General features: G+C 41.2%; 1 protein-coding gene across 2 annotated transcripts in view; it reads right to left on the bottom strand.

Annotated features, from left to right (window-relative positions):
* The window catches only part of CPM (carboxypeptidase M), a 37,298-nt gene extending 12,517 nt beyond the window's left edge, over positions 1 to 24,781 (bottom strand). Inside the window, exons 1-3 of one of the 2 annotated variants that reach the window (XM_037387654.1) lie at positions 24,714 to 24,775; positions 24,403 to 24,553; positions 5,931 to 6,028 (exon numbers count right to left, since the gene is read on the bottom strand). In XM_037387654.1, the coding sequence (XP_037243551.1) occupies positions 5,931 to 6,028; positions 24,403 to 24,553; positions 24,714 to 24,731 (267 nt within the window). In that variant the 5' untranslated portion in view covers positions 24,732 to 24,775. Of the gene's footprint in view, positions 1 to 5,930; positions 6,029 to 24,402; positions 24,554 to 24,713 lie in introns of both variants that reach the window. The other variant, XM_037387655.1, reaches the window with a different exon arrangement.
* Between the last annotated feature and the right edge of the window lie 802 nt (positions 24,782 to 25,583).

The following is a 25,583-nucleotide window of genomic DNA, read 5'->3' as shown; positions in this document are numbered from 1 at the left end:
GGGGGTAAAAGGAAGGGAGAGAAGTCAGCCAAATCATGGCCCTGGGCATAAGAGATAAAGCTAGCAGACTCAGAAGCATCAAGAGCAGGCCTACCACAGAGACAGCTAAACTACAGACAAGACTGGACTGTTCCCTGGAGAAACTGGGGAAGTACCTCTGCTCATACTGTACTTCTTCTCAGTGCCTAACAAAAAGAAATCCAGAAAAGAAAGGGCATAGAAGCAAGAACAAGAAGGGGAAAACAGATAAAGCAGAGCAACAAGAGAAAGTCGTGCAAAAGGACAACGTTTATAAAGAATGGGAGACAGCCAGTTTTCCAAAGATGACATTCTTTGTACTTAAAAGTTAAACCCGGACTTACATATACAGTATTTTAAAAACTAACGCTATTTTGTAAGATTCCTTGTATAGCTATTGTTGTACCTGAGTATTTAGTACATTTTAAAAAACCAGCTAATCTCTATCACAGAGAGTTGGTACTTTGATCACTGCCCAGTGGGGGAAGTGTATTTATTACCGCTCCATTTTGGTGGGATGACAGAGGGGTGGTTTCACTTTGGTCCAGAGTGCCTTGCATTTCTTGAGAAAGCACAGCTGGAGGTCTTTGAGGGGAAGGTAAGGGAAAGTTTTTTGTTTCTAGAAAAGTATAGCTCAAGTTTTGATCAAGCCCTTGGAAGGCATCTGCTGCCCGGCCAAGCTTTACCATGTTACTAGAGGGGTCAGCAGTACCTGTGGACAAAAGTTATGAGACATTTATTTTCACTTTAGAGCTTCAAATAAAGGATCCAGACACAGCGGAGGTAGGTTGCTGGCAGCAAAGTCAAGGGCAGACACTTGAACTTGCCTCTAGTGTAGTATGAAGATGTAGAGCCTTTATGTGCTCTAGGGCTTTGAGAAGACATGAAGAATATTTGGTTTTATTGCAGTATCCCAAGGGCAATGCCCAGGTGCCTTGTTTTGCTGTAGCTCAGATGAGGGGTGACACAAAAGCGAAGGCAAACCCTTTCTCCCCCCTCTAGAATACAGTTAGACATTAAGTTTCTCTGTGCACTTTCAGCTGACAGTTCCGTTGTGTGCCCCAAAGGGAGAAAGTCAGCAGGCCTTCAGTGATCCTCAGGGGAAATCCCAAATGAAGATGCATACATGTGTCAGGGCACGGATCAACACAGCAGAAATGGGTGCGACTGCTGTTTCTACAGACATACACCTCACACTTCTCAACTATCGCTTCTGGCATGGCCGGGTCAGCACCCTGCTCAGCTATGAAGGGCTTACTCAAGAAGCCCTAGCAGCAGCCAGTTAAAAGATTAAGGTTAGCTGCAGTTTCACCTGCACCGTAACATTTTACCACAGCACCCCTTTTTTTAAAAACATTTTTGTTACCGTATGATAGAGACCTAATACCACAGGACTATGGGTGGATAGACTCTGCCCATTTTTATGATGAAAATTATTTCCTTAAATGTGGCCTGGTTTTTAGGTTGAACTATGTTGAAAGTAAGATCCAAACCATCAGGTAGGACCTGTTTCAGAGCAACATGGTCTTGCCAGTCTCCTTGCTCCAGCCCCGGCTGCTCTACAGACCTAGCACAGCATACTAGGCACAACCCCACCTAAGGAAGTGGAGTTACAGCAGGGAAACTGATAGTCCAGCCTGGTGTACCACTTAAATACCACACTTACCAGGTGTTCTTTTTTAACACTTGTACAGTGTTAGTTATTACATGCTGCTGTGACACACCCCACTGTGTTTGTCCTTTACTAAAATAAACCAGTGTTAAAGCAAACTCTTTGTGCACATAACCATTTATTTCTGTAGCGGCAATCACTATGGAAATATGAGAGCCATCACATGTATGACCAAGAATTGCAGTTCTTTGGTTTATCACTGAAGGGAATTGCAACATAAAGCCTGCTTTTGGACTAGTAACTGGCATAAGATATTCCCACCTGGACAAATTCCACAGGCTTCTCAGCACAGGCTCTACCTGGCAGAGAAATGGATCACTTTTCACCCCCACTCTTCTGAGTGGGAAAAGAAAGATAAAGGTAACTGGGGTGAGGCAGCAGCTGTACCAGTGTTGATAAAGAGCTCAGCAGCATCCAGTTTTGGGGTTTTTTTTTTGGTTTTTTGGGTTTTTTTAAGCCTGTTCTTAGCAAATAGATTTGATTGCTTTGCATTTTGAAGTCTCTGATGCTTCTGACCTTTACATCACATCACCTGGTACTGAAGCCAGGTGGAAAATAGTTCACTATACAAGAAACACTTTTTTTATTCTTTTTCTAGAGCACATAATTGTTTCCCTGCCACGCCACTTCCATACTGTGTTGCACAGTACAAAGGATATTGAAATATGTGCCGAAAATTCCTTACAGCAGATTGTGTAGTATGTGGACACAACTCTTTCTGCCCAACCCAGTGATTAAAAAAGTGCCTTTTTTTGATGGCATTTTGATAGTGTAAATGCAGCTTCCATTTGTTGGTTGTTATTTTTTTTTTTAATGACAGGGAGAAATTCTACACAAGACTCATTAGTTTGGTTTCTTTTTGAACTCCGGTTATATTGAACACAAATAAGCCTACCCCGGTCCTCAGTCACCCAGGCACTAATAAATCACCATATCTCAGGAGACCCTTCTGTGGATAGGACTACATCTATGATGACAGGGAAAATAGGGTCTAGTTGCTTTAACTTAAATCACAAAATAAGCCAGCAAGATAAATGCATCCTTTCATGCAGGCTAGCTCCAGACTATCAGTACAGGCTCAGCTTCACATAATAAAAGTGCAAAATACTATTACACTAAGAAAAGAAAGTGATCAGAAGTGGTTGATTTAGGAGAAAAGGGTTGCTAGCAGCATTACCATCCTGAGAAAGAGTTTATCTTGTGATGGCCCACTTACGCTACAGCAAGGTAATGGAGCCATATACTTTAATAAATTAAAGTGAACAAGCAGAAATGTACAGGTAGTTCACACTTTGTTCGACATGCTTTTCCCTTAAAGGGCTTCTGTTTAGGAACAGCCTTCCCATTAGAACCTATGGTTCAGTTGTGTAGCTTGGACTTAAGTCACTGGCACAGCTGGTCAAAAGATGATACTTCTGCTCCGTTTGTGACTTAGGAGTGTCTGGGGGTTTGATTGCGGTTGATGTTAAGCGGTATGAGCTCTTCCCCAGAGATGGAATGTGTGAGTGTACACGCTGAGGAAAAGTAAGAGTACGAGCCTGGGACAAGAGAGGCTGCTGCCTAATTCAGAATGACAGCTGCCCCAAAACAGCAGGCAACCTCCCCCCCCACCTTCCTCAGTGCAGACTTTATTAATGTTGCACAGGCTTATGCATTTTGTACCATCTAGTAGTGCCATTTTGATTAAGTCTCACATAGCTGCAAGTGACTAATTATGAGTTTTAATTTGGTTTGGGTTACACAAGAAGTACTGCTAAAATGGTGTCCAACTTCATACAGGCACACAAAGAATGGAAAAGGCCTTTTGTTGCATCTCTGGGGATCTGGGGCAAAAGTTCACTCTATTTGGCAATAGTGATTATAAAATAAAATACTTTAAACCTTGGCTGGTCCTGTCTTCCAGTATTATGAAAAATAAACCTACTTAAGTAGATCTTTCCGGTTCTGAAAAAAATACTCTCCTCCTAATATTGTGTACTCATATTATAATAATATAACTTCCCTGTTGGCCAGCTCTCCAAATAACCTGCGTTTTCATCCAGCAGCATGAGTGAACAGACTGCACACATGTAATTCAGGCTCTACCACACCCCGCCCCCCCCCCCCAACTTCTAGCTTTCAGGAGCAGTCAGCCAGCTGAGACAAAACAGAAGTGTCATTTGTGTGATTGTGACAGGTTAGAAGGGCAGCATCACCAAACAACACCTGAGAACAGAACTTCTCACTTTGTACCATTTATGGAAAGCATCACTGAAGCATGAAAGACCTAGAGTAGATCAATGAAGACATAATGCCACAATTTTAATGTTATGGAACACTGTGGAACACAGATTGAAGATTTTTATACAGTTAGTGCAAAACTTATCTACTTAATGTATTATAGGGGTAGTCTAATCTTTCCCCAGTGACTAGTCCAGCAGAATCTTAGATTACAGGAAAAAATACTCAAGTTCTCGAATGCTTCTCTATACGAGGAATTCATTTCCTGCCATCTGAAATACATTTATGGTCAGATAGGAAAAACAAACGCCAACTGTGCATTATATCCATACACAAAAAAAACCCAAACATAAGGCAAAGATCATCATGAGGGCCTGAAAAGGATGAATAGTTCTATTTCCAGAATCTTCCCTAGGTGCATGCTTGGTCTAATGAACAAGCTAGAACGCAGTATGGTGTTCAGCACTATATGGTACCTAGGCAGCTCAAGGATCAACCCTGCTCAAACTCAGACACAGTGCCAGATACTTAGAAAAAAATTCTTGCCTTATTCCCTCACAAAGACAATATACAAATTTAGGTCCTAGGCAATGGTCCAGGTTGCCTGACATCCAGCAATTCCTGACCTTACAGACACATAACCAGTGTGTCTCTTCATGGTCAAAGTTCCTTGTGCATATCCGGCTGGGCAGTGATAATAGCAGGAGTGCTTTACTGTGGAGGTTTCAGTAGGAAGAGTCGCCAGCTGCAGTCCGGCGATACTTTTTTGTACTCTCAAATACTGGATTTGAGAGCCAGGTGATTCTGGAGGAGATCATATCCTGCTCTCCATCTCTTTCCCACCAAAGCTGGGTCATCTGTAGCCACAGGTTTGCAGTTCCCTTCAGCAGTCCGCAGGGACTCGTATGGACTCTCACTTCCTAGGCACCCTGGGCTGCCCTGCTGACACACACCAGGTTTTAGGAGTTGCAAACCCCATCCTGGGCATCCAGTAACACGTGCACCCATTTGAAACCATGAACCAGCTTCCTCCCACACAGACTTAAATTCCAAAGCAGTCAGACTCCCAGCAGCACTTTGAGCATGGCCACTGCCAAGCAAGGTGAAACTAGTCTAACTTGGGGAAAATACTTGGCACATACTGCTACAAGTGCCTGTAGGTGTGCTCACACATGATATTGTTAATAGTAATAGTTTGTGATATGTTAAGCTTTATGCAGGATATACTTCCTGCTACATCTATTTTTCTTAGTTGTGGGAATTCAGTCCAGCATTTATATATATAAATTTTGCTGTTTCTGCTGAATTATTTATACTTCACATTAAAGGCTACATAGAAACATATTGTGTAGTTTAAACTTATCCTGAACATGACTCATATAAGCAGGTAAAGCTAAAGCTTAAGAATAAGGGAAATCGAAAGCAAGAAAAGATGATAGGGAAGAGTGAAGATTTGACTCTTTCCGTTCCAGATTAGTGTACTATACCAGGAAGGCTCATAAGCATCATTTTCTCCTTTATTATAAGTGGGCATTCTTACCAACACAAGTTAATTCTGAAATGGCTTTTTGTTTTGTACTCACTGTGTTCCTTAAGGTTCCCAAGAGAAATGTTCTTCTTTAAATTAACAACTTGATGCTTCACAGCAATTATTCAATCTTAGGATGTATTTGAAAAGTTCTATCAGTCATACTTCATGCCTAGGCAATAATAACATACAAGCAAACTACTGCTTCTGACTCATTGCCAGGAAACTTAAAGACTCTGGGTTTATTCACATGGAGAAGCCAAAGCTCTCTACTTAAGAGAGGTCTTAAGTGTAGGACCTTAGGATTCTTCACTGTGATGTAAGGCCTCCCAGAACGTTATTCTTGACATTCCTCAAGAAATACACACATATTAGGTCCTCTCTGAGGTATGTCACACCTCAAGAATAAGTAGCACACACCTGAGAGAAGTTCACTCTAAACCTCCGGTAAGCATATTTGGTATAAATGACATTGCAAAAGTTGAAACGTACCTCATCCCCATGCATATTAGCAACATACTTGAACTCTGGAATGCCAATCTTATGATGGGTTGGAAACCTTCCCAGAACAAGAACCCACAGGTCTCTACCTTTAAGAGGGGAAGGGGAAAAGACAATTTTTTAAACAAGCATAAAATCATAGAAACCTTAGAGAAAAAAAAAAAAAAAAAGATAAAAAGAGTTGGTCGTTAAGACCACTGCACAAATCCTTGTATTCCATTGCTATCCAGTCAGTCCTATATATATGGCATATCAGAGTAGACTGGTTTTTTTTTTAATCCTCTAAGTACTTGCTATATTAGTTACAAGAATAAGTGTGTTTTGCCTTTTGACCAAAAGTTTATAGTGAACCCTGCAATTTCAAAAGCTTTTAACTAGTGCTAGCAAACAGTTTGGAGTTTTTTTGTAACAACCATTTTTCAAGTCAAGTTTAGCAAGCAAGATCTTGTCAAGCAAAGTCAACAAGCAACTAAAGAGTATTTAAAATAAAAGACACTCTTCCCCTAAACACATTAGATCATAAGGATTTTCTGAAGTACATAAAAAAGTTTTCATTATCACAAATAAAGAGCATCTTTTTCGTATTAAAGACAACACAGGAAAGCTAAACACATTCATGAGTTACTGCTCAGAAAACAGATCCAGCTCTGCTCAGTATCAGAGACTTATTCCAAAAAAAACCCAAAAAACCCAGCAGGCAAAGAATTAATAGCTGCAGAAAGAGTATTAGTTAGGACCACTAAAGCCGCACAGGAAGCTGAACTTTAAGTAACAAAATAAACAAACAAATATTTTGGAAGTCCTCATTTTGGGGGGAGGGAGGGGGGCGGGCAAGGGAACAACACATTTTTTATTATAATTTTTAGTGATATTTTTAGTGTGGCATTTCAGATCTCATCTGCAAAACTATGCTTCCCACTAGCCTGCTCAATGAGATGGAGAGCTCTAGTTTCGGTAGATGGCAGCAATGAAACTGGACCAGTGCCCTAGTAACAGCAGTCACAGCCTATAGATTCCTGATGCCCAGACCCTGTGTGCATGCTGCCTGTCCCCACCTCTCACACAGGGCTTATTGGGACCCATGAGCTGTCTCGGAGGAGTCCAGCTGTCACAGGAAAGAAGAACGTAGGTGCTGCTATAGACAGTACTATAAAAAGCATTATTTCCTAAAATCTTTGTGGATCACCAGATCTGCAGTAAATAAACTCTGGAGCAGAACAATTTCCCAGTGGTAGAAGCCATGACCCTCGTGATACAGCTGCAGTGAGCTAGTCACATAGCTAGAAAAGAAAAACAAAAATGCTGTGGCAACTGTAGTATCTTCAGGAATGGGAGAAAAAAAAAAGTTGAAGAGGTCAGAAGGAACACTACAAGATGTGCTGAAACAGCTGCAAGACATGTAAAACTGAAGATAGTAGTTGCCTAACTAAATTCTTACTTAAACAGGTTCAATCAGAATCTCAGGCTTAGGATCAAGAAGCAACAAGACAGCACTGAGAGCAGACAGATTCAGCAAGGAATGGTCTCAGGATCCCTTCATTTTATACAGTTCCTCTAGAAGACATTGGTGTTCATATATCCATATGCTATGCACACAGCTGTGAGATGCTACTACTGACTCTTTCATTAGAAGACAGTGTGAACAAACAATCCACACTTAAAAATAAGTTCATGGTAAGTACTTTGTAGAGGAAGCTAGTTATTTAGCTTTGTTGTATGCAGAGCCACTCTTTCATTAGAAAAAGAAAATAGTTTGACTTCTGTAAGTCTAGACAAGTTACAGAGTGAAAAAACCAGATATGCTAGCTTTTAAGTACATCCTACTTCAAAAAGGAAGGAGGAAAACCATAAAACCCCGCCACCCTAGCCTTCTCCCCTCCAAAACTTCCAGGTATCCCTTCCAATCTCAACTACCCTGCAATTCTGTGAAAACAGATGACAAGTCTTGCTGCAGTAGTGTTAAGTTTTGAAGCGAAAAAATCCTAGCCATGAATAGAAGTAGCATGTTTTTTCATAATTAAGCATGGACAACAATCTCAATTTTCATCTCTGCAATGTGTCATCCTCTCCATGGTTGTATTCAGGAACGACCTGCAATGAAGTACCAGGGAAGTCCTTCCAGAATGCTCCTATAATTCTTTGTCCTTGTGCCCTCTTCAGCCATTCTGCCCCACTCCCCCTCCCTCTACTGGAAGGGAATTTGAGACATCCCTTCTCGGTTCCCAACTGCTGCACCAAGAGGAACATACCTGCTTTACAACTGCAATTGCAGCCTTTCTCCCATAGCACAAACTTAAGATGACTACTACAAACCTACAACGTGCGGCTCCCCTAACGAGGGACTCATCAGACCAAGACGCAGTGCCAAAGAGCACATCTAACATCTAAAAGACAGTGGTGAAATTACAAGACTAACATAACAAAGGACCTATGTTCGAGACCTGATGGTGTCCCAGCCCTCTCCTAGATGGAAGTGGATACAGCTAAATTGTACAACACAGTTTTCTACACAGGAGGCATATGCCTTCTATAAGGTTATAAATTCATTCAGCCCTGGGACTGCCTGTTAACAGTGTGAGTACCAAGCACACAGGGCTTCAAAATGTCTGAGCCAACAGGTTCAGTGAATTATGTGTAAAAAGCCCTTTCACTACACATGAAATAAGTGCTATTCAAAAGAAATAGCTTCCTCAAATTGTTGATTATTTCCTACACAAGCACAAAGTAGTGACCTAGAAGGCAAGATGGTTTAATATCCTGACACTGCACTAAGCTAACCAATGTAATTCCTAAATTTATATTATCTTTCTGTACACAATTATTATCTAATATATAAAATAACCAACCACAGCAACCAAACAATATTGTAGTCCCTAGAACATGAAGCATCTTATCTCATCAATAACCAGGCATTAAGATTAGCCCCTGGTTTTATTTGAAAGGAAGCAGATCGCAAGGGCTATTTCAAATACTAGCAATGATGACATTCACATCTATTACATCAAGTTTTTTTTTGAACATCTTATGAGCCAATGTAGAACAGTGCCGTATTCTTTAGCCACTTCCCCATAGCAGCACTAGCACTGATTCAGTACTATACATACACTAAAGCAACAAGATTCTAAGTACAGCTAAAATGCTACAGTTATTTCTGTCATTTAAGACTTTCTACAGATGATACTGTAGTCCCATTTCTAGTGCCTTGCCATCAGCAGTGCTCATTCCTGCTGCTATCACTGCAAAATTGCACTCATGGGAAACACAAGGAAGAGCTAAGTATAGACCTAGCATTAAGTACGGATTTAAATTGGTCTTTCCAGCATTAGTGTTTAGACTGTTTATAGTTTGTGTGCGGGCCATCTAAATGATAAACACTCCCATGAACTGAGACACCAATTATTTCCTGGCATTTCCAGCTTGTGAGAAGTATTAAACCTACCATTAACAATTAAAATAAATTCTTGGGTCTGCTCAGCCTGCAGTACTGGATAGTGTACCTATGAAGGATGATGTAAGATTTCTTTCGGTGCAGCAGTAATTTACTGCATATAAAAAGATTCAGCATATAGAGAGTTTCCTTTAATCAGTTAGGCTTAGATAACTCTGCTTTTGTACCTGAAGTAAACAGCTAAGCTACATCCCATGCTTCGAATCAACTCAATGTATATCAAAAAGCCATTTCTCATTGTCAGACTAGAACCAACTTGAAATACAGTTCACTAATCAGTTGAAGCAATCAAGACAAACGTGTGTTTCTAACTGTGTCTCTCAGGACAAGTAACAAGACTTGTATTGGAACAGAGCCAGACCACACAACTTTTAGTAGAACGAGCAGTCTTTTTTAAAGTTCTTCTAGCATTGCCACAGTTCATGCCATAGTAATGGTTTTCTGAACAGATCTACAAAAACTGGGAATTAAGATGGAGAATTGAAACCGATTTCCAGATCTAGTGGGAAAGAAACCAAATCAATTTGTAGAAGTTTCAGTCTGGATTGCCCTCCCTGGTTTGTTTTGTTCTGAAATGTATTTCTACTTTTCTTCACTTTGTTCTTTACAGCTTCATTTACGAAAAATAATGGCTGTCATTTCCAAGAAAGTTATGGCTACAAAATGAAGTGACTGGGCAACGCACCAGACCCACTCTCAGTACTGCTCAGGCTAGGCCACTGATACAAAAGTTCATGGAGGTCCACTTTGACCCAGAAAAAGAAACAGGCTGACTATAGTCCTCCTGGACTGGCTGTGTGTTGCACACTGACTCATGGATAGGAACTGCAGTGATGCTGACCCATGTTGAGACAGTCTCTACCTAGAAAGGTGCAGGACAGAGAGAAGAGGAAGAAAGGCTGACTCTTACACTAATGCAAGGTCCCAGAACAATTTAATCATAAACAATCACAGAATCATAGACCAGCCCAGGCTGGAAGGGACCTCAAAAGATCATCTGGTCCAAACGCTTTCATGGGAGGATGAGCCTAGAGGAGATTATTGAGCACTCTGTCCCATTGCATCTTGAAAACCTCCAGTGATGGGGATTCTGTTACATCCCTGGGGATTCTTTCCTCCAGGAAGGAGAGCCTGAACTCCAGTCTTTCCTCACAGGGCAGGTTCTCCAGCCCTTTGATCATCTTCATGCCCCTGCTTTGGGCCCTCTCCAATTTGTTCACACCTTTCTTGAACTGTGGGGACCTGAACTGGACACAGCACTCCAGGTGCAGCCCGACAAGCACCATGTAGAGTGGTATGATCACATCTTTATCTCTGCTACTAACACCTCTGCCAGTGCAGCCCAGGATCTGATTTGCCTTTGTTGCAGCAGCAGCACACTGCTGACTCATGTTGAGCTTGTTGTCCACTGGGACCCCCCAGGTCTCTTCCAGCAAGGCTGCTCCCCAACCACACAGATCCTAGCCTGTACTGGGCTCTTTGGTTATTCTTTCCTAGTCTTTGTCAAACTTCATACTGTTCTTGCTAGTCCACTCTTCCAGCTTGTCCAGGTCTCTCTAAGATAGTTTACCCTTCTGACTTGTCCACCTTACCACTCAGTTTGGTATCATCATCAAACATGGTGACAATGTTTTCAATCCTATTGTCCAGATCATTTATGAAGCTGTGGAACAGTGTTGATCTCTGGGGACCCCACTTGTGAAAGGCTGTCAGCTTGAGTAAAAATCATTACCATCCTCTGAGTGTGGTCTGTTAGCCAGTTTCCCACCTATCTCCAGGCCACCTATCCAATCTGTACCTTGACAGTTTGTCCAGGAGAAGGCTGTGGGAAACAGCGTCAGAAACAGTTTAGAGCACTGAACATAGCTTGTTCTGACACTGGCTAGAAAATTTATTTATTTAGATGTCTAAATCCAAGCCTCAGATATGAATCTACTTGGATCCATCTGTTACCTATAAAATGCATAAAGCTAGATTGTGAAAAAAGACATTGTACCAAATCAACATAATGACCTCAAAAAATTCACTTTTGAGATTTGATGCAAGCCACAACAATTTATTTCGTATCCTCTTCCTTAAAACTTACTAATTTTTACTCTTACTTATCCCATGTTTGGCAACAAACTCTACAGGTCAAGTAGCATATTATCAGGGTAGTGTGCATATTAACCAGAAAGATGTGGCCCTAAGCTGTAAGGAAGGCCACTTAGTAGTAAGAAAAGATAGAGAAGTTGAATAGAAAGTGTAAACTACTTAAAAGCTTTGTCATTATTTTTCAGATTGTTACTGCATTTCCCTAACTGCATTTGGCAACATATTCTGCTGTGTCTTGGGATACTCCATCCTCACTGGCTACTTGTAATACTAGTGTAAATCTACATTATTTCAGCAGTCCTGAGAACTTACCCTATTAGGGTTTTCTTCTATCATGCTCCATACAAGCTTTTAAAATGTATGTCTCTGACCCCCAAAGCATACAATCAAAGCACTGCAAAATAAGAAGGGGGACCAGAAAGACAAGGTTTTATTCAAGAGAATGAAACAGGGTGGTGGCTATGCTTTAGGCATAGCTTGTGTCAATCATGTTCAAATCTAGTATAAGCAGAAGAGCTTCAGCCTAGATTCTATGATGAGAACACCAAGTAACAGTAGTGAAATAAACATACCAGCTGATTTTTATAACAGCTTCCACTGCAAGAGCAACCACTACATAATTATGGTTTGACAGAAGAAAAAAATGATGCAAATAACTAGCATCTGCATTACTTATACAAAATATTGTGGGGAGACAGGGTGGCATGAGAGTCACTCCTTGATAAATTCCTCTGTAGATATACCACAATTCCCACATAATCTCTCATATGCTCTTTAATCTACTTTAACTATGCATACTATTACTGAAAACATTTCCCTAACTGCATTTGGCAACATATTGTGCTATTTCTTGGGATACTCCATCCTCACTGGCTACCTGTAATACTAGTGTAAATCTGCATTAGCTGCTACCATGCAAGATACTAAGGCATCTTTACAGTTCTCTTTTTATTGTAGAACTATGTCAGGGTATCCTCTCAGCTGCATCTGACACATTTTCTGAGACTAAGTCAAACTATGCTTATTACTACATGAAGTTCCTTATATTGCAAGGAGAGATATATCAAGAAATCAATCCCAGCTTTATCACTAACTTTTAAATTACATTCATGGTAAGTCTGTTTCCATGCTAAAACAAACCATTCTTTGGCTTTTAGTTTTTCTGATCTGTACTAGTATTCCCTGCAAAGCTCTGTGCTGTGAGCATGTAACATAGGAGTACAATGCCACCCACATGCACGTACATAGGCAAGAAGGTAGAAATACAAAGATATTAAATACTTCCATAACTTAGTATCATATTTCCAAGCTTTGATATGAAGACAAAGTGTTAGTTTCCCCACAACAACAGTAGGGCAACACTGTCTTCCAGCAAGGTATTACCACAGCTAATGAAGGATTTAGGAGCAACTCACTTTCACTAAGCAAGCACCACGAGCATCCTTGGCCTGCGGTACTCGGATTTGTCACCACCAATTCAAGCTGGAAAATCTGAAGCCGTTTTGGAACTTGTCTTCCAAAAGTGGACTGCCCAACAGCACACATGGCTTGATTCAGATTCTAACAGAATTTGAGTTACCAGCACGTTATTTATATAATCAGAAATGTCTAATCAGATTGACCGATACAGTAGCATTGCAGCAGCAGCCTTACAAGCATGAACAAATACGTGAGTTTAATCTAGCAAGACTGTTGAGTAAAGCACCCTCCAGATTACAGTAAGTAATATATATGTATCCTTTGGGGATACTAATTTTGTAAATTATCAGCCAAAAAAGGCAGCTGTCTCCATTCGGAACACAGATACTCTAAATGTCTAGTTTACACTCAGAATAACTTACACACCTGAAGCTGGGATTGGATAGATGTCTGTATGAACTGTAGTACCTCAGGTTCCTCTGTGAGAGTTTATCCTCACTTTCAGTACACCACGTTATCATGGTCCACCGAGACAGAAAAGATTATCTGAAGACTTGCAAGGCCTGTATTAGCATTAGTAATGGACAAAGCTGACATCCCAAGAAGAGCTAGGACACTTTAAACGTAAGAAAAATCTTCAAGGTATTTTGGAGGGTTAAAAAGACACAGATCAATCATACATGCTAACCAGGCGTATCTGGCAATATTCAGCATGGTGCACAGGTAAGCAGAACAGACCTAAAAGAGCTCACAGTAATGTTAGACTGCAGGTCTAGCACAGTTACCCCCTCCCCTCCCCACCCCCCACCCCAAACTGACAGCACTTCTTACTTAGTGAGGGGAGCAAAGGTTTTATTATTTGTTTTGTTTCCCCAAGTATCCTGCTTAATGGAGAGACTGTAAAGGAGGTCATACTTAGCAAGAACTACTCTAACCACACCGTTCTTAATAAGCTATTGGAAGGAGTAAAAATCATTGATAAAGATGCAAATGCTTGTTTGAGGATAACAGGAAGTGAGGCCAATCAGTACAGTACCTGCGTAGCATTTTTTATTTTCATTTCAAAGTGTTAGGACTATCCTGTGCTCTGTATTTCTACTCATCAACTTTCTGAGTGCTAGTACAGACAATTCCATCTCAGCCAATTTGTGGTATTTCCTGTCAGCAACAGACGCACTACCGCTGACACAGTTACGATGCTGGAGCCACTGCTTAACTTAATATTTCTGCTCTCTTCCCATGTATCCCTTATTACAGGTGTAAGCCTACCTCTCTCTCTCAGGAAAAAAACCAAAACCCACAACACAAAGTTTCCCACTATTTAATAAATACTTATCTACTTCCAGAGACTATGCCAGCCAATCCCATTTAGAGTTGGTACCTTATAAGCAGAACTGTAGGAACAACCAATAACTCTCTAAAAAAAACCCTAGATACTGTTTATTTGTAACCAAAGCACTTGAGAAGGGAAGGGAATCAAAACAGTTCATGGTTCACATGCTTGCTTATCTTCCTAAAGGTCTGGTTGATTGCGAAGTCTATAGTTGCTTTAGATATTTTTGTAAGAGTTGCATCTTATGAGAATGACAACCCTTTCTTTCCTAAATATATGTGACTCACCACACTGTACCATTTCCAGTTCTCATGATCGATCTGAGCAGACTCTTTATACACAAAAAGATAAAAAGTTGCCAATCCAGAGCACAGTCTCTACAACAGCATCTTATAGTTTATTTGAACACAAATCAAGAAATAAAAATAAATTACAAGAATCCAAATGAAAACAACCCAGAAGGGAAGGCTGTTTTAAAATTAACATACACTAACCTTATTCAGTATTGGTTACTGAGAACAAGCACCTAGAATTATCCTGAACTGGTTTCCCCCACCATTTCCACCAAGTGGTTTCATATTCACTCCCAGAAACCAAACAGACTATTTTTCCCTTTTCACTAGCTCTTGTTTCTATTACCACAGGGGTTATAAATCTAGTTCTAGAAATATGTGCTTTATTTTCTCAGAAAGGTGTGAAACTGGTATGCATCTAATAATTTTCAGAAACACTACTGTATACATAAAAGAAAGAAATATTACACATTCACAGTAGTAGTACCATTGGATCATCATGAGCAAAGAGATTGCTTACAATGCAAGCCAGGCACAAGGTTTGTTTTTAAGTGCAGTTTATCCAGATTCAACACTTATTTGGCCTACCCTTTTACCACCGGAGGCAGAGGATGCCAAAACTCTTTCTGCCACTTGAAGACGCGAGAGGGAGTAGAAAACCAGGAGACTATAGGTTGTTGCTGTTGCATGGCTGAGGAGTTACACTTTGAGGGTTTCCATGCATTGAAGTGCCTCATCAAGAGACTTATTATGCATATTCTGGAAAGATCCTTGGCAGATCCCAGACATTATGTTTGCTCAAAGAATAGGAAGCTCAAAACAATACACATATCAACATTGGGAAGCAGAGTTCTACAAAATCAGACAGTAAGCAGTTTCCTCCCACCCCCTCTTTTCTTAAATTGGCTGGAAGGGGAAAGAATTGCAAGATAGATTATCTTTCAAAAAATAATCCAATCCTTATCATCAACATCATCTGTTTCTGGTTTAGTTAACAAGCTACATTAGTTTGACCAGTTGCTTCCAGATCCTCTCTCAAAATGGATAACAAAACATCTCCTTAGAAACTTTAGTGACTGCCTTTTAGGAAAGGCAACAAACACTACAAGGAACTAAAATTCAGATAGTGTTACTACCTACAAACAGAGTAACTTTGTCCTTTGTCTCTTCAAGAAACATGTTCCGGTGGCCTTTGTTTCCTCTTGAATTGAGATCAGCCTAATGCAATTGCATATCAAAGCAAGTTTTGTACTCTAACCTACTTTAGGCCAACCATGGTTAGGAAATATGCTTTGTCAGAAACAGCCAGGTTGCACATTGCTGGAAATGCATACTTGGGGAGGTATCTATCATGCTGTGCCTACCCTATTCCTAGAATTTTTTCTAGCTGTTATTGAGGGGGAAAAAAAAAAACCCTGGATCAGACTGTAGTTTTGAACTGACACAGTAGGACTATACTTAGTGAGTACACAGTTTGCTTTTTTAGGATGTGTTACTTTTCATTTGCGAAAGCTCTGCTTAAATGCCCCAGGTAACTGCAAGACCCATAGATGGAGAACACATTGGCTAGGAACAAAGAGGAAACGTATCTCAACTGTCCTAAATCCACTGTGAACTCAGCATGTTACACAGCAGCTACAGCAATTTAATTAAATAACTCCAGCTGCCATGGTCTGACCTTTCCCATTTAAGCTCTACACATCAAACTGCAGGATCATCTTCTAACCTCCTCACATCTGATCCACTGCATAGATTACAGGAGTTACTCTGCCAGAAGTGGAACAGTTTACAGGGAGGATGATCTCTCAGCTGTGAGAGGAGAGCTACAGCTGCCCTATGAATTATTTATTTCCATCTCCAGTATCTACCTAATTCATAAAAAGTTCAGAAAGCAGAACTAGCAGTCATGTGCACATCTGGCTTTCAAAGAAAACACCCACCCTTAAAAAAATATAAAGATCTAGCTCTCCCTTGTATGCAAAACCATGTGTAGAACAACTGCCTAAGGAAAAAATGCTTCAGGGTAAGAAGTCACATCTTGTCTATCAACTAATTAACACGTTATGAGTAGGTCTCCATTTGTACTTACGTGAGCTAGCTGAACACCATATGCCATACCATAGCAACATACAGTAAGGCTTTAATTAGGCAGCCCTGAGAACCAGCAACACTGGTAGCTCCAAGGATCCACAGCCAGAGGTCCTGGGCAGAAAGGCCATCCAGAAGGGATGAAAGGCACACTGCCCTTCTTTTGTCAACAGAAAGCTACTAGAAACACTTTTCTACTAAAAAGCTTCATCCCCTGGAGCTGGGTAGGAAGGATGTATTACTGTGCTCTTGAGTAAAAGGAGAATGTAGACAGATTGACCATCTGGGTGAAACACAGGCACAGGGTAAGAGGTTTATTTCTTTTTAATTAAGTTTTCCATTACAATAAATCTAAATATTAACAACATTGTACTGAAATTCACCTAATTTTCCGTATTTCTAGGGAAATACAGGCCTTCTAGCATGACCCAAAGACCAGCAAATGTAGGCTGTGACAGGTTAATAAAGAGACCTAATCTGGTGGTAGAAGACCCTTAATCAAAGGCCATCTCTTGATTAATGGTTATGTTTTCTCTTTTTTTTCTTTACTGGAGAATCTTTTACTGTGCTACTCTAAGTCATGCAAAAAACCAGCAGTTTGAGGAAGTGAATACTTGAAGACCAGTGTAAGTCAAAACAGAGTTACATATAAAAAGTAACCTGAAGTGAGCATACAGGTTTAATCTGCCCCTTGCAGTCAGCAGACCATAAATTACAGTTAAATTGTCGGTATAGTTATGAGCTATATAAAGGATCACAAGCCATGTTTCAAGATCACACCTCTTATTGTATCTTTATGTACAATGCTCAAAAAAGCAGGTTCTTGAAAAAAACCCAGTAGTTTATCTGTCCATTGTACACCATTCTTAGTATCCTGAGCTCTATGTTTTTACATTTGGTTGGTTGTAGTTTATTTAAAAAAACAAACAAACAAACAAAAACAACTACATACTTACCTTCTCAACACCAGCTAAAGGATACGGAGACAGACAAAAATCAAACTGTACCCACCAGCTGCAACTGCCAATTCTGTGTTACATGAGCTCCCCAGCTTTGCTCACTTCACTGACATGAATTACAATATCCAGTGTCAATTCTGCCTACTTGTAAACAAAGATGGAAAGCTGTGAAGTCTTGTTGAGGGAAACAGAATGGCTGCAGGCTTAAGACCTTTACTGCTCTGAAGAAAAGCTTGACAAATATATGCTGCAACTAGGTAACCACAAAGCAAGGGGTAGAGATTTTTGCCACAACACCAGTTTTAAATAAACGCTACTCACAGGAGCGGAGGACTATTTCTAAATAGATCAGAACTTTCCATTTCAAAGTTAACAACATAAAGATTCCATTCCTAGATAACAGTTTTTATGAGAAGTGTTTGATCTATGTTGCTAGGATAGGTTCCCTTCAAACAGTTGTTTGAAATTTTGTTTTTAGGCTGAGACAGAAATCTCTGTTATGGCAGGTTTCACAGGAAAATTCTTCTCACAAGATTTTCTGTAAGAACTGTATTTAAGTTTAATTTGTGTGTGTGTGCACATGTGCATGTATGTAAAAGAAAACTGCAACAACACATACAAATACATACACACACTTTCATTATTATTTCTAATTGTAGGAGACAGCATGGAAGTCAAGACAAAGATGACTGAACAATTCACAGCAAGCATGAAGATTTAAGCGAATTATTTTACTTTCACTGCAAGAAAATAGGAACATGCTCAGAGTCAGCGACTGCATCTTTAAGAGTAACATCTTAACTTGTCAATCTTTTAAACATCTGACATTGACCAAGCTATGTACTTTGTAAGTTTAGCCATACTGACAGGAAAGCAATGTTAAGCCATGTTATCATTGGACAAAATCTTAGTACTTGGCTATTAGAAGACTGCACACAAGCTACCTGTGTCACATCACAGCAGTCAAGCTATTATCACAGGAGTTCTATGGCTTTTCTCCTATAAGTAAACACTCACAGTATTCACATTTAAACTAATTCTGTAACTAAATTGCTAGAGGATGCAGTCAGATGAAATATGAAACTACATTTCAACATTTACAGACTTTTTAGCTTCAGTTAGGACAAAAGGACTTTAGAAGTTGAAGCTAATGCAGGATCAGCGAGTTCCATTTAAGTACATGGTTTACAGCAAAGCTCAGTTGGAAGCCAAAGATTTTTAAAAAATACAGGCTAATACTTCTTGTTTATATGTCATAGTTTAGCTTTGACTAGATAACTGAAGGAGCCAGTCTTCCTCCTCCTGTTTTTTTTCCCCTTCCTATCACAGTGACTCAGATAATACACTGCAAACAGAGTTTACAAGGCTGTTAAGATCAAGCCCATCCATGTACCAAAACACCCTTGCAATAATGAAATGAACATATAAACCTACCTAGAAGCTCGTTAACGTATCTTTACATGCCACAAGTACTGACAAAGACTACAACAAAGTTGGTTATGAAGAGACCAAAAAGAACAAGTGCCACACAAGTGGAAAAAAGTTTCCGAAGAGAAGCAGGCAAGAATGGGTAAAAGTTTAACTATCACGGTAAGTTTTGGAATGCCCATTTTTAAATGAAACTCTGGACATGAGCCAAGTGACTTTAGTATGCTTTACACGAGGCCCACCGAGTGGGAAGTGTCTCATTCATTTTTGTTTCTAAAAATGAACACTTGAAAATCTCAGTGCTTATATTATCTACATATGCCATGCTTGCATGATGAGCCTGTAATTCACAGTACTGAGGAAATTTGTGGGGTTGGAGATGGGGGGGAGGGAAGACATTATCAAGGACTGGAGACAAGAGGAAAGCCATTTGCAGCAGTCACTTAAATGGAACAAACAGAAGGTAACAGTCTCCTACACAAACATACCTCACATCATGTAACCACAGAAAAAAAATAATTGCAATACTCTCTTTAAAGAAATCACATTCCCTGTGGGTTTTCCTCTACACAGTTTATTTTCAAGACAAAAAAAAAAAAAAAAGGTTTTATCACCTTTTTCTTCCTTCCTTCTTTTTAAATACACTAGTACTTACTTTTAGTTTGTACAAACATTTAATAATGAGTAACACTGAGAAACTTACCTTCAAGTACACTGGGCTATGTATAACCTTTTCATTCTATTTTTGTACAGTGCCAGGACCCCTGAAACTAACCTGGTAAGAACAATTCCAGTAAACTACAAACATTTTATGGATATTTCAGTTTTGTTTTCTCCAGCAGTAAAACTTGTTTTCTAGTACTTTAAAACAAAGTAAAACCATCCAGAATAAGTGTTTCTAATGTAAATTCAATAAAATTTACAGTGTGTTTTACTATTGATGGTAGTAAGCCAGGCTCCTTTCATACTGTATCACAAGAACTGTCTTAAAATAAGATCTTATTTTTCCCCAGGCAGACATCATCTTCCAGCTACATACACAGACTATCAATACATAGACTAGATAAGTACAATACCTGGCCTTCTACTACTAAATATTTCCACTGGAGTGCAATGAACCTGAAGTTAGCACTCTCCTGTTCAACAGCTGCCCATAAATGCCTAAAAGTATCAATTGCACTGTATCAGAAAAGTCAGGAGATTTAAACTGATCTCTGGCATATCTTGGGCATGTGTTCCACCGATGTTTGTGCAGAATGATGTCAGGGACACGTTAATTGCCTATTAACCCTACTACCCAGGCAGGTGCACGCTTCCTACTGCAATACCTAATCCCTAGTGCTCCCTCTTGCTGAAGTCACAGCTGCTTATCAGATGGAAACCTAGGCATATGCCACACCCTTCTGTTTTCTGAGGAGGGAAGCCCATGAATGCAAGGCAGGAAGGAGACATAACGAGCTCCAACAGGCACCAAGCCTGAGCCACTGAGAAATCCAGCTTGCTGGGAGCCCTGCTGACTACACCTTCCCTGTAGTACATGGTATCCCCTATGCATACAGCCATGTGGAAGCCCTGCATGAACTTTAGAAACCAAACCAACCAACGAACCACTCACCCTGCATGCTTCAGCCTCTCTCTTTGTAAAGCTGGGATAGCAGAATGCTAGCAAGTGAGTTGTTGGGGTTTTTTTGGTGGAAAGTTAGCAAAGTGCTTAAAAATAATGGATGGAATGTGCCAGTTCAAGGGCAACAGAGAGAACAACTGAATAGTAAGCAGCAGAATAGGATTATTAAACCACATGGTTCTCACCTAAAAAAAGTTTTCAGAACAGCTGTTCTGCAAGAAGCTTTTCTGAAAATTTCTAATGAAACCACAGTGAATTCTGGTCAGTTTTTGGTCTTTCCAATGACAGAATCTGCCAAAGAGATGTTAATCTATGAAGTCAGCTTTAAAGCTCTTCATTAGGTAGACAGAGGTACTTTAACCATACATAACTTTTTTGCTCAATGAGCAGGAGCTGGCTTAAGGACATTTATAACTGTTCTGATTTGACTGAAATTCTAAAAATGCAGACTGGCCTCCAGAGAAGCTAGATCTAAACCAAGCTGTAATTGGCATGCTATCGCTATCAGAATCCAGAGCATATCTGAGAAGACTTTTTAAAGAGTGTGGATCTACTACAAAACTCACTCAGCTCTTTCAACATTGCTTGCCCTTGCTCTCCTAATAAGGTCATCAGGTCTATCTAATAGAATCCTTAAATCTGCTTCCCACCACTCTCATTTTCTTCCCAAAGAAGAACAGCACAGTACCTTGAACAATGACACACCACAGATCATACACTTACATAAAATTTCTTTTTGATAATACACACTAAGGTCTTCTGGTTAAAGAATCAGTCTGTTTTTCATTGGGGTAGGTTTAGGCAGGACAGGTTAATATGATTACACCAGGTCCCATCCTCCAGACTGACGCAGCTCTGCAGCCTCCTCTGTTATTATAGAGTGCTCATACTGTACTGAGGTTGGATATTGTGTGTATTAGAAAACAGAACTCCTGCCAAACATCTTTTATGAGCTTATTCAACACCACATCTGAAGCAATATAAAAGAATCAAGGTATTTTCTGGGCCATCACATGTCTCTGCCTACCTGTTTATAAGATCATACCGTGTCTCTCACAAACATACAATTCACCCACAAATCCTGAGGGATTTGAGGTTACCTACTAAATTAGGCCAAACAGATAACACTCAGTTTTGTCAGCCAATGGGCTACATCATTTTAAGCTCCCTTCTCCCCTCATTTAAGGATGAGATGCATAATTAAATATCATAGCTTCTAAGTGTACTGACCTGAAGACTAAAAAAGCCATTCCCAGTCTAGAACACATTCTTCCCAGTAATCTGGCAAAGGGGTGGTGAATTTCTCTATGGTAATGTAAACCACCACAAACAGATTGGACATCTTTTAGTTTGTTTTCCACTGGGGTTCTTGATGCTTGTTCTGTTGTGTACGTTGCTGTTAAAGTCTACATACATCAAGTAAACACACTTTGTAAATCTCACCTCAGATTTATCCATGACAAATCATACTTGACTGCTTACCTTTTATGCAGAAAACTGGCTTAGTGGGAGAGAGGAAAGCACTATTTCTTTAGTCTTGACCTTAGCAAGGCTTCCAGAATCACAGAATCAGTTGGAAGGGACCTCTGGAGATCACTTGGTCCAACCCTCCATGCTCAAGCAGGGCCACTTACAGGACTGTGTCCAGATGGCTTTTGAATATCTCCAAGGACAGAGACTCAACAACCACCATGTTAATTGGTAGTGAGATACTAGCACACTGATACACGTAAGCACAGGTGCATACAAACATTATTGTTTGTATCAGATAACTGAGAAAACAGGAAGACAACTTCAGCCTGTTAACCCAAACTGAAACTTCACTTTCACCAAAATTATTTAACCCCTGTTATCACAAAACTTTCTTCTACTATGAGCAAAAAAAAAAAACCACCCAAACAAAAAACCAAACACTAATTCAGTACCATCCCCTACCATATTTCAGGGGACTCTAAAAGCACATTTCTTAATGGCAGTAGCTTAACATTTAGAAAAAATAATAGAGAAGCACTAAACATTTTTCACTGGCATTCTGCTTTATGTGGCACTGAGGAAGTTTTGACTGCCCACCTACTCCATCCAGAGGAATACTGCAGGCACACTGAACATGCAGAAAGCATAAGAGATCACTTTTCTGTGTATCATGACACGTAGCCAGCAGCACAAGGGAGAGCTCAGGCAGTTCTCTTTTCTCACGCAGTTTGGCAAAGCAGAAGGCAATACACCAAGTTCTGAATAAAGTTTCAGTGCATTCCTCAACCATAATCAAGAGATGATGCATTTCCCATTTCTATGCTGATGCAACTCAGAGAAGTTGAACACTTGATGTTATCAACTTTCAGATGTCTAGATATGTAAAAAGCCAAATTTTCAGTCTCTCAAGCTGGATTAAATGTTTTGTCCCACCTGCAGGAAGATAAGCCAGCAGAGTTCCTGCCAGAAAAGCCAGAATTTAGTCCTATCATTAAAACATTATCTAAGTCCCATCAAGGCAGGAAAACGAAGATGTGAATAATCACGAGTTTGTACCGGAGGGGACTGTACTTAAGGGGACTAGCCTTCTCTTACGCAGATGACTAACATAATCCAATATGATTCTGGCTGTGATGAAACCAAGAAGAACACAGCTTAAATAACTTTAAGATTCCTTGGCTACTTTGGGTATTTCCACAATGCCACTTTCTAAAGAAATGAGTGCAGACATGCACAGTGACAAGATCATGTATCCATAGCAACATGGCAGCAGTTTGATACCTCACTGAAACAGAGCCCTCTTTTCAACTAAAAGTTATGTTCCAGACAAAAAAAGTCAAAACATACATGGTAAGACAAGGAAGGAGGTATGAAAAGAAACTACTAGCATTATTCATGATTACCCAGAAGGATGCAGCTTTTATTTTTTTAAACACAAGCACAGATTTGATAATAGATGCTACAACTGTCTCCTTCCAGTGGTATTAGAGGAACACACGTTGTTTCTAAAGAATGAACTTCTCCATCTATTTTTATACCTCTTACTAAAGTAATTTAATTTTCTGACTTGAAATTACTGAAGCTTTTTTTGCTAAAACTAGATAGATGTACATTATTTATATGCTAATAAACACTAAACCTTCTAATCTCTCTAAACAAATGAAAAAACTCCTTTTCCCCTATAAGTTTATTTTAGGGAAGTACCGTCATAGAGAGAGAAATTCAAATATCTGCATAAGGCCAGAAAGGTGAATATTGATTTCAGTACATTTTCCTGTGGGGTTTAAAACTGAAATCCCATTCTTCATTGAAATCACAAGACCTTGAATCAGTATGGAATTTGAAATACTTTTTGTAGTCTGCCCAGATCTACCGGAATAATTGGTAAAGCCAAAAGAGAAGATATTTTTAGCATAGCCATATGTGAGAAAACACACACTGCTATTAACAGCCCCACCTAGAAGGGGCACTTGGCAAACAGGGTACCATTTTAAGCTCTTTAGAGACAGCCCCGTTTCTGAAACTGCCACTCAGGAGGTTTCCAATTCTCAAGAAAATAGGTGTTGGGAGAACTTCTACCCTAGCTGAAGGGCGTCACCAGAGCTTGTTATTCACGCTTAAGCAAGAGGCGGAGGAAACTTCCCAGAGCAGTGAAGCAGACAGGCACCCGGCACTCGCCATCAAAGCAGCCCCTCCGCCAGCCAGCGCGGACACCGCAGCCACCTTCACCCACGCTTGTCCCAAGTTAAATGTGACAGAAACCCTTCGCTTCCCACCCACCCCCCCGCCCCCCTCCGCCCCTACCTTCCACCGAGCGCCCGATGCTGTGCAAGTGGGTGAGGGAGGGGTACGCGCCATGGACCCCCTTCAGGTACGCCTCCAGGTCCCCGGCATGGTGGTACTTGAAATCCAACGCGGCTACCACAGAAACCAGGCAGAGGATGCCCACCACGTCCTGGAAAGAAACAGATGAGCCAAACCGCCGCGGGGACCGGCGGGCTCGCCGCCCTGCCCCGGCTCTGCGCTGCCGAACGCGGGGGGGTCCTCCCGCCTCTGCCCGCCTCCCCTCGCAGGGAGCAGGTGCCTCCCCCGCCGCCCGCACCCGCCGCTCCTACCCCGGCGGCCGCCCGCATGGTGCCGTCGCTCTTCCACAACTGGAGCCCCAACGCCGGGCGGGGACCGCCATCCCCCGTCGCCGGCCTCGCCCTGCCCCTGACTGACGCGGGCGCCATCCACTCAGGTCCCCCCGGCCCGCCCAGGGGTCGGCGGGGGCACACCCCCCTCCCGTCTCCCCTCCCTGCTGCCCGCCTCGCCGAGGGCGCTCACCTGTGCGCGGCCCGGCTCCTGTCAGCGCGGCGGCGGCGCAGCCCTCGGCAGCCCCTGGGGGTGAAACCCACCCGCCTCCTCGTCCTCCGCCTGCGCCTCCGTGTAGGGTGAGGGGAGGGAAGCGGCTCCGGCGCTCGGCCACGGCGGCGGGCGGGCGGCTGCCCGCGCTGCGGGGCGGCGGCCTGAGGAAACGGCGCGGCCGGCTGTGGCGGGTCGCTGCTGGTTTCACCTCAGTTTTCGTCCCGGAGACGGTGAGGGGTGTCAGGAGGGAAAAAAGGAGGGGTTGGGAGGGGTGAGCGGCGCAAAAGTTCACGTTTTGACTTTTGGTGATTTGTTTTCATTCACAAGAAGGGTTTTTTTTTAAAAAAATGGGGTTTCTTTGTTTTAATTTTTAAATAGGAGATGTGACAGCTGCCCGGCTCCGGCTGACATGCACTGTTCGTACCGCTGCTCTTCCTCAGCTCTGTGTGGTCCTGGGGTGTGATCAGACTGACAGCACCTGGGGCCCAGAGACAAAACCTGCTGCGTGCAGAGGAACTCCTGGTAGAATTTATCTGCCCAAATTAACAAAATCTCTGACTAGCACTTTTTGTAAGATGAGTTTTGAATAGGCTTATATTCACTTACTGAAAGGACTGGATTCTATCTACAGAATTAAA

The sequence above is a fragment of the Falco rusticolus genome, chromosome 5 (assembly GCF_015220075.1).
Source record: "Falco rusticolus isolate bFalRus1 chromosome 5, bFalRus1.pri, whole genome shotgun sequence".
NCBI lineage: Eukaryota > Metazoa > Chordata > Aves > Falconiformes > Falconidae > Falco > Falco rusticolus.
Note: the sequence above shows the minus strand (reverse complement) of the source record. Positions and strands in the feature narration are given on the sequence as shown.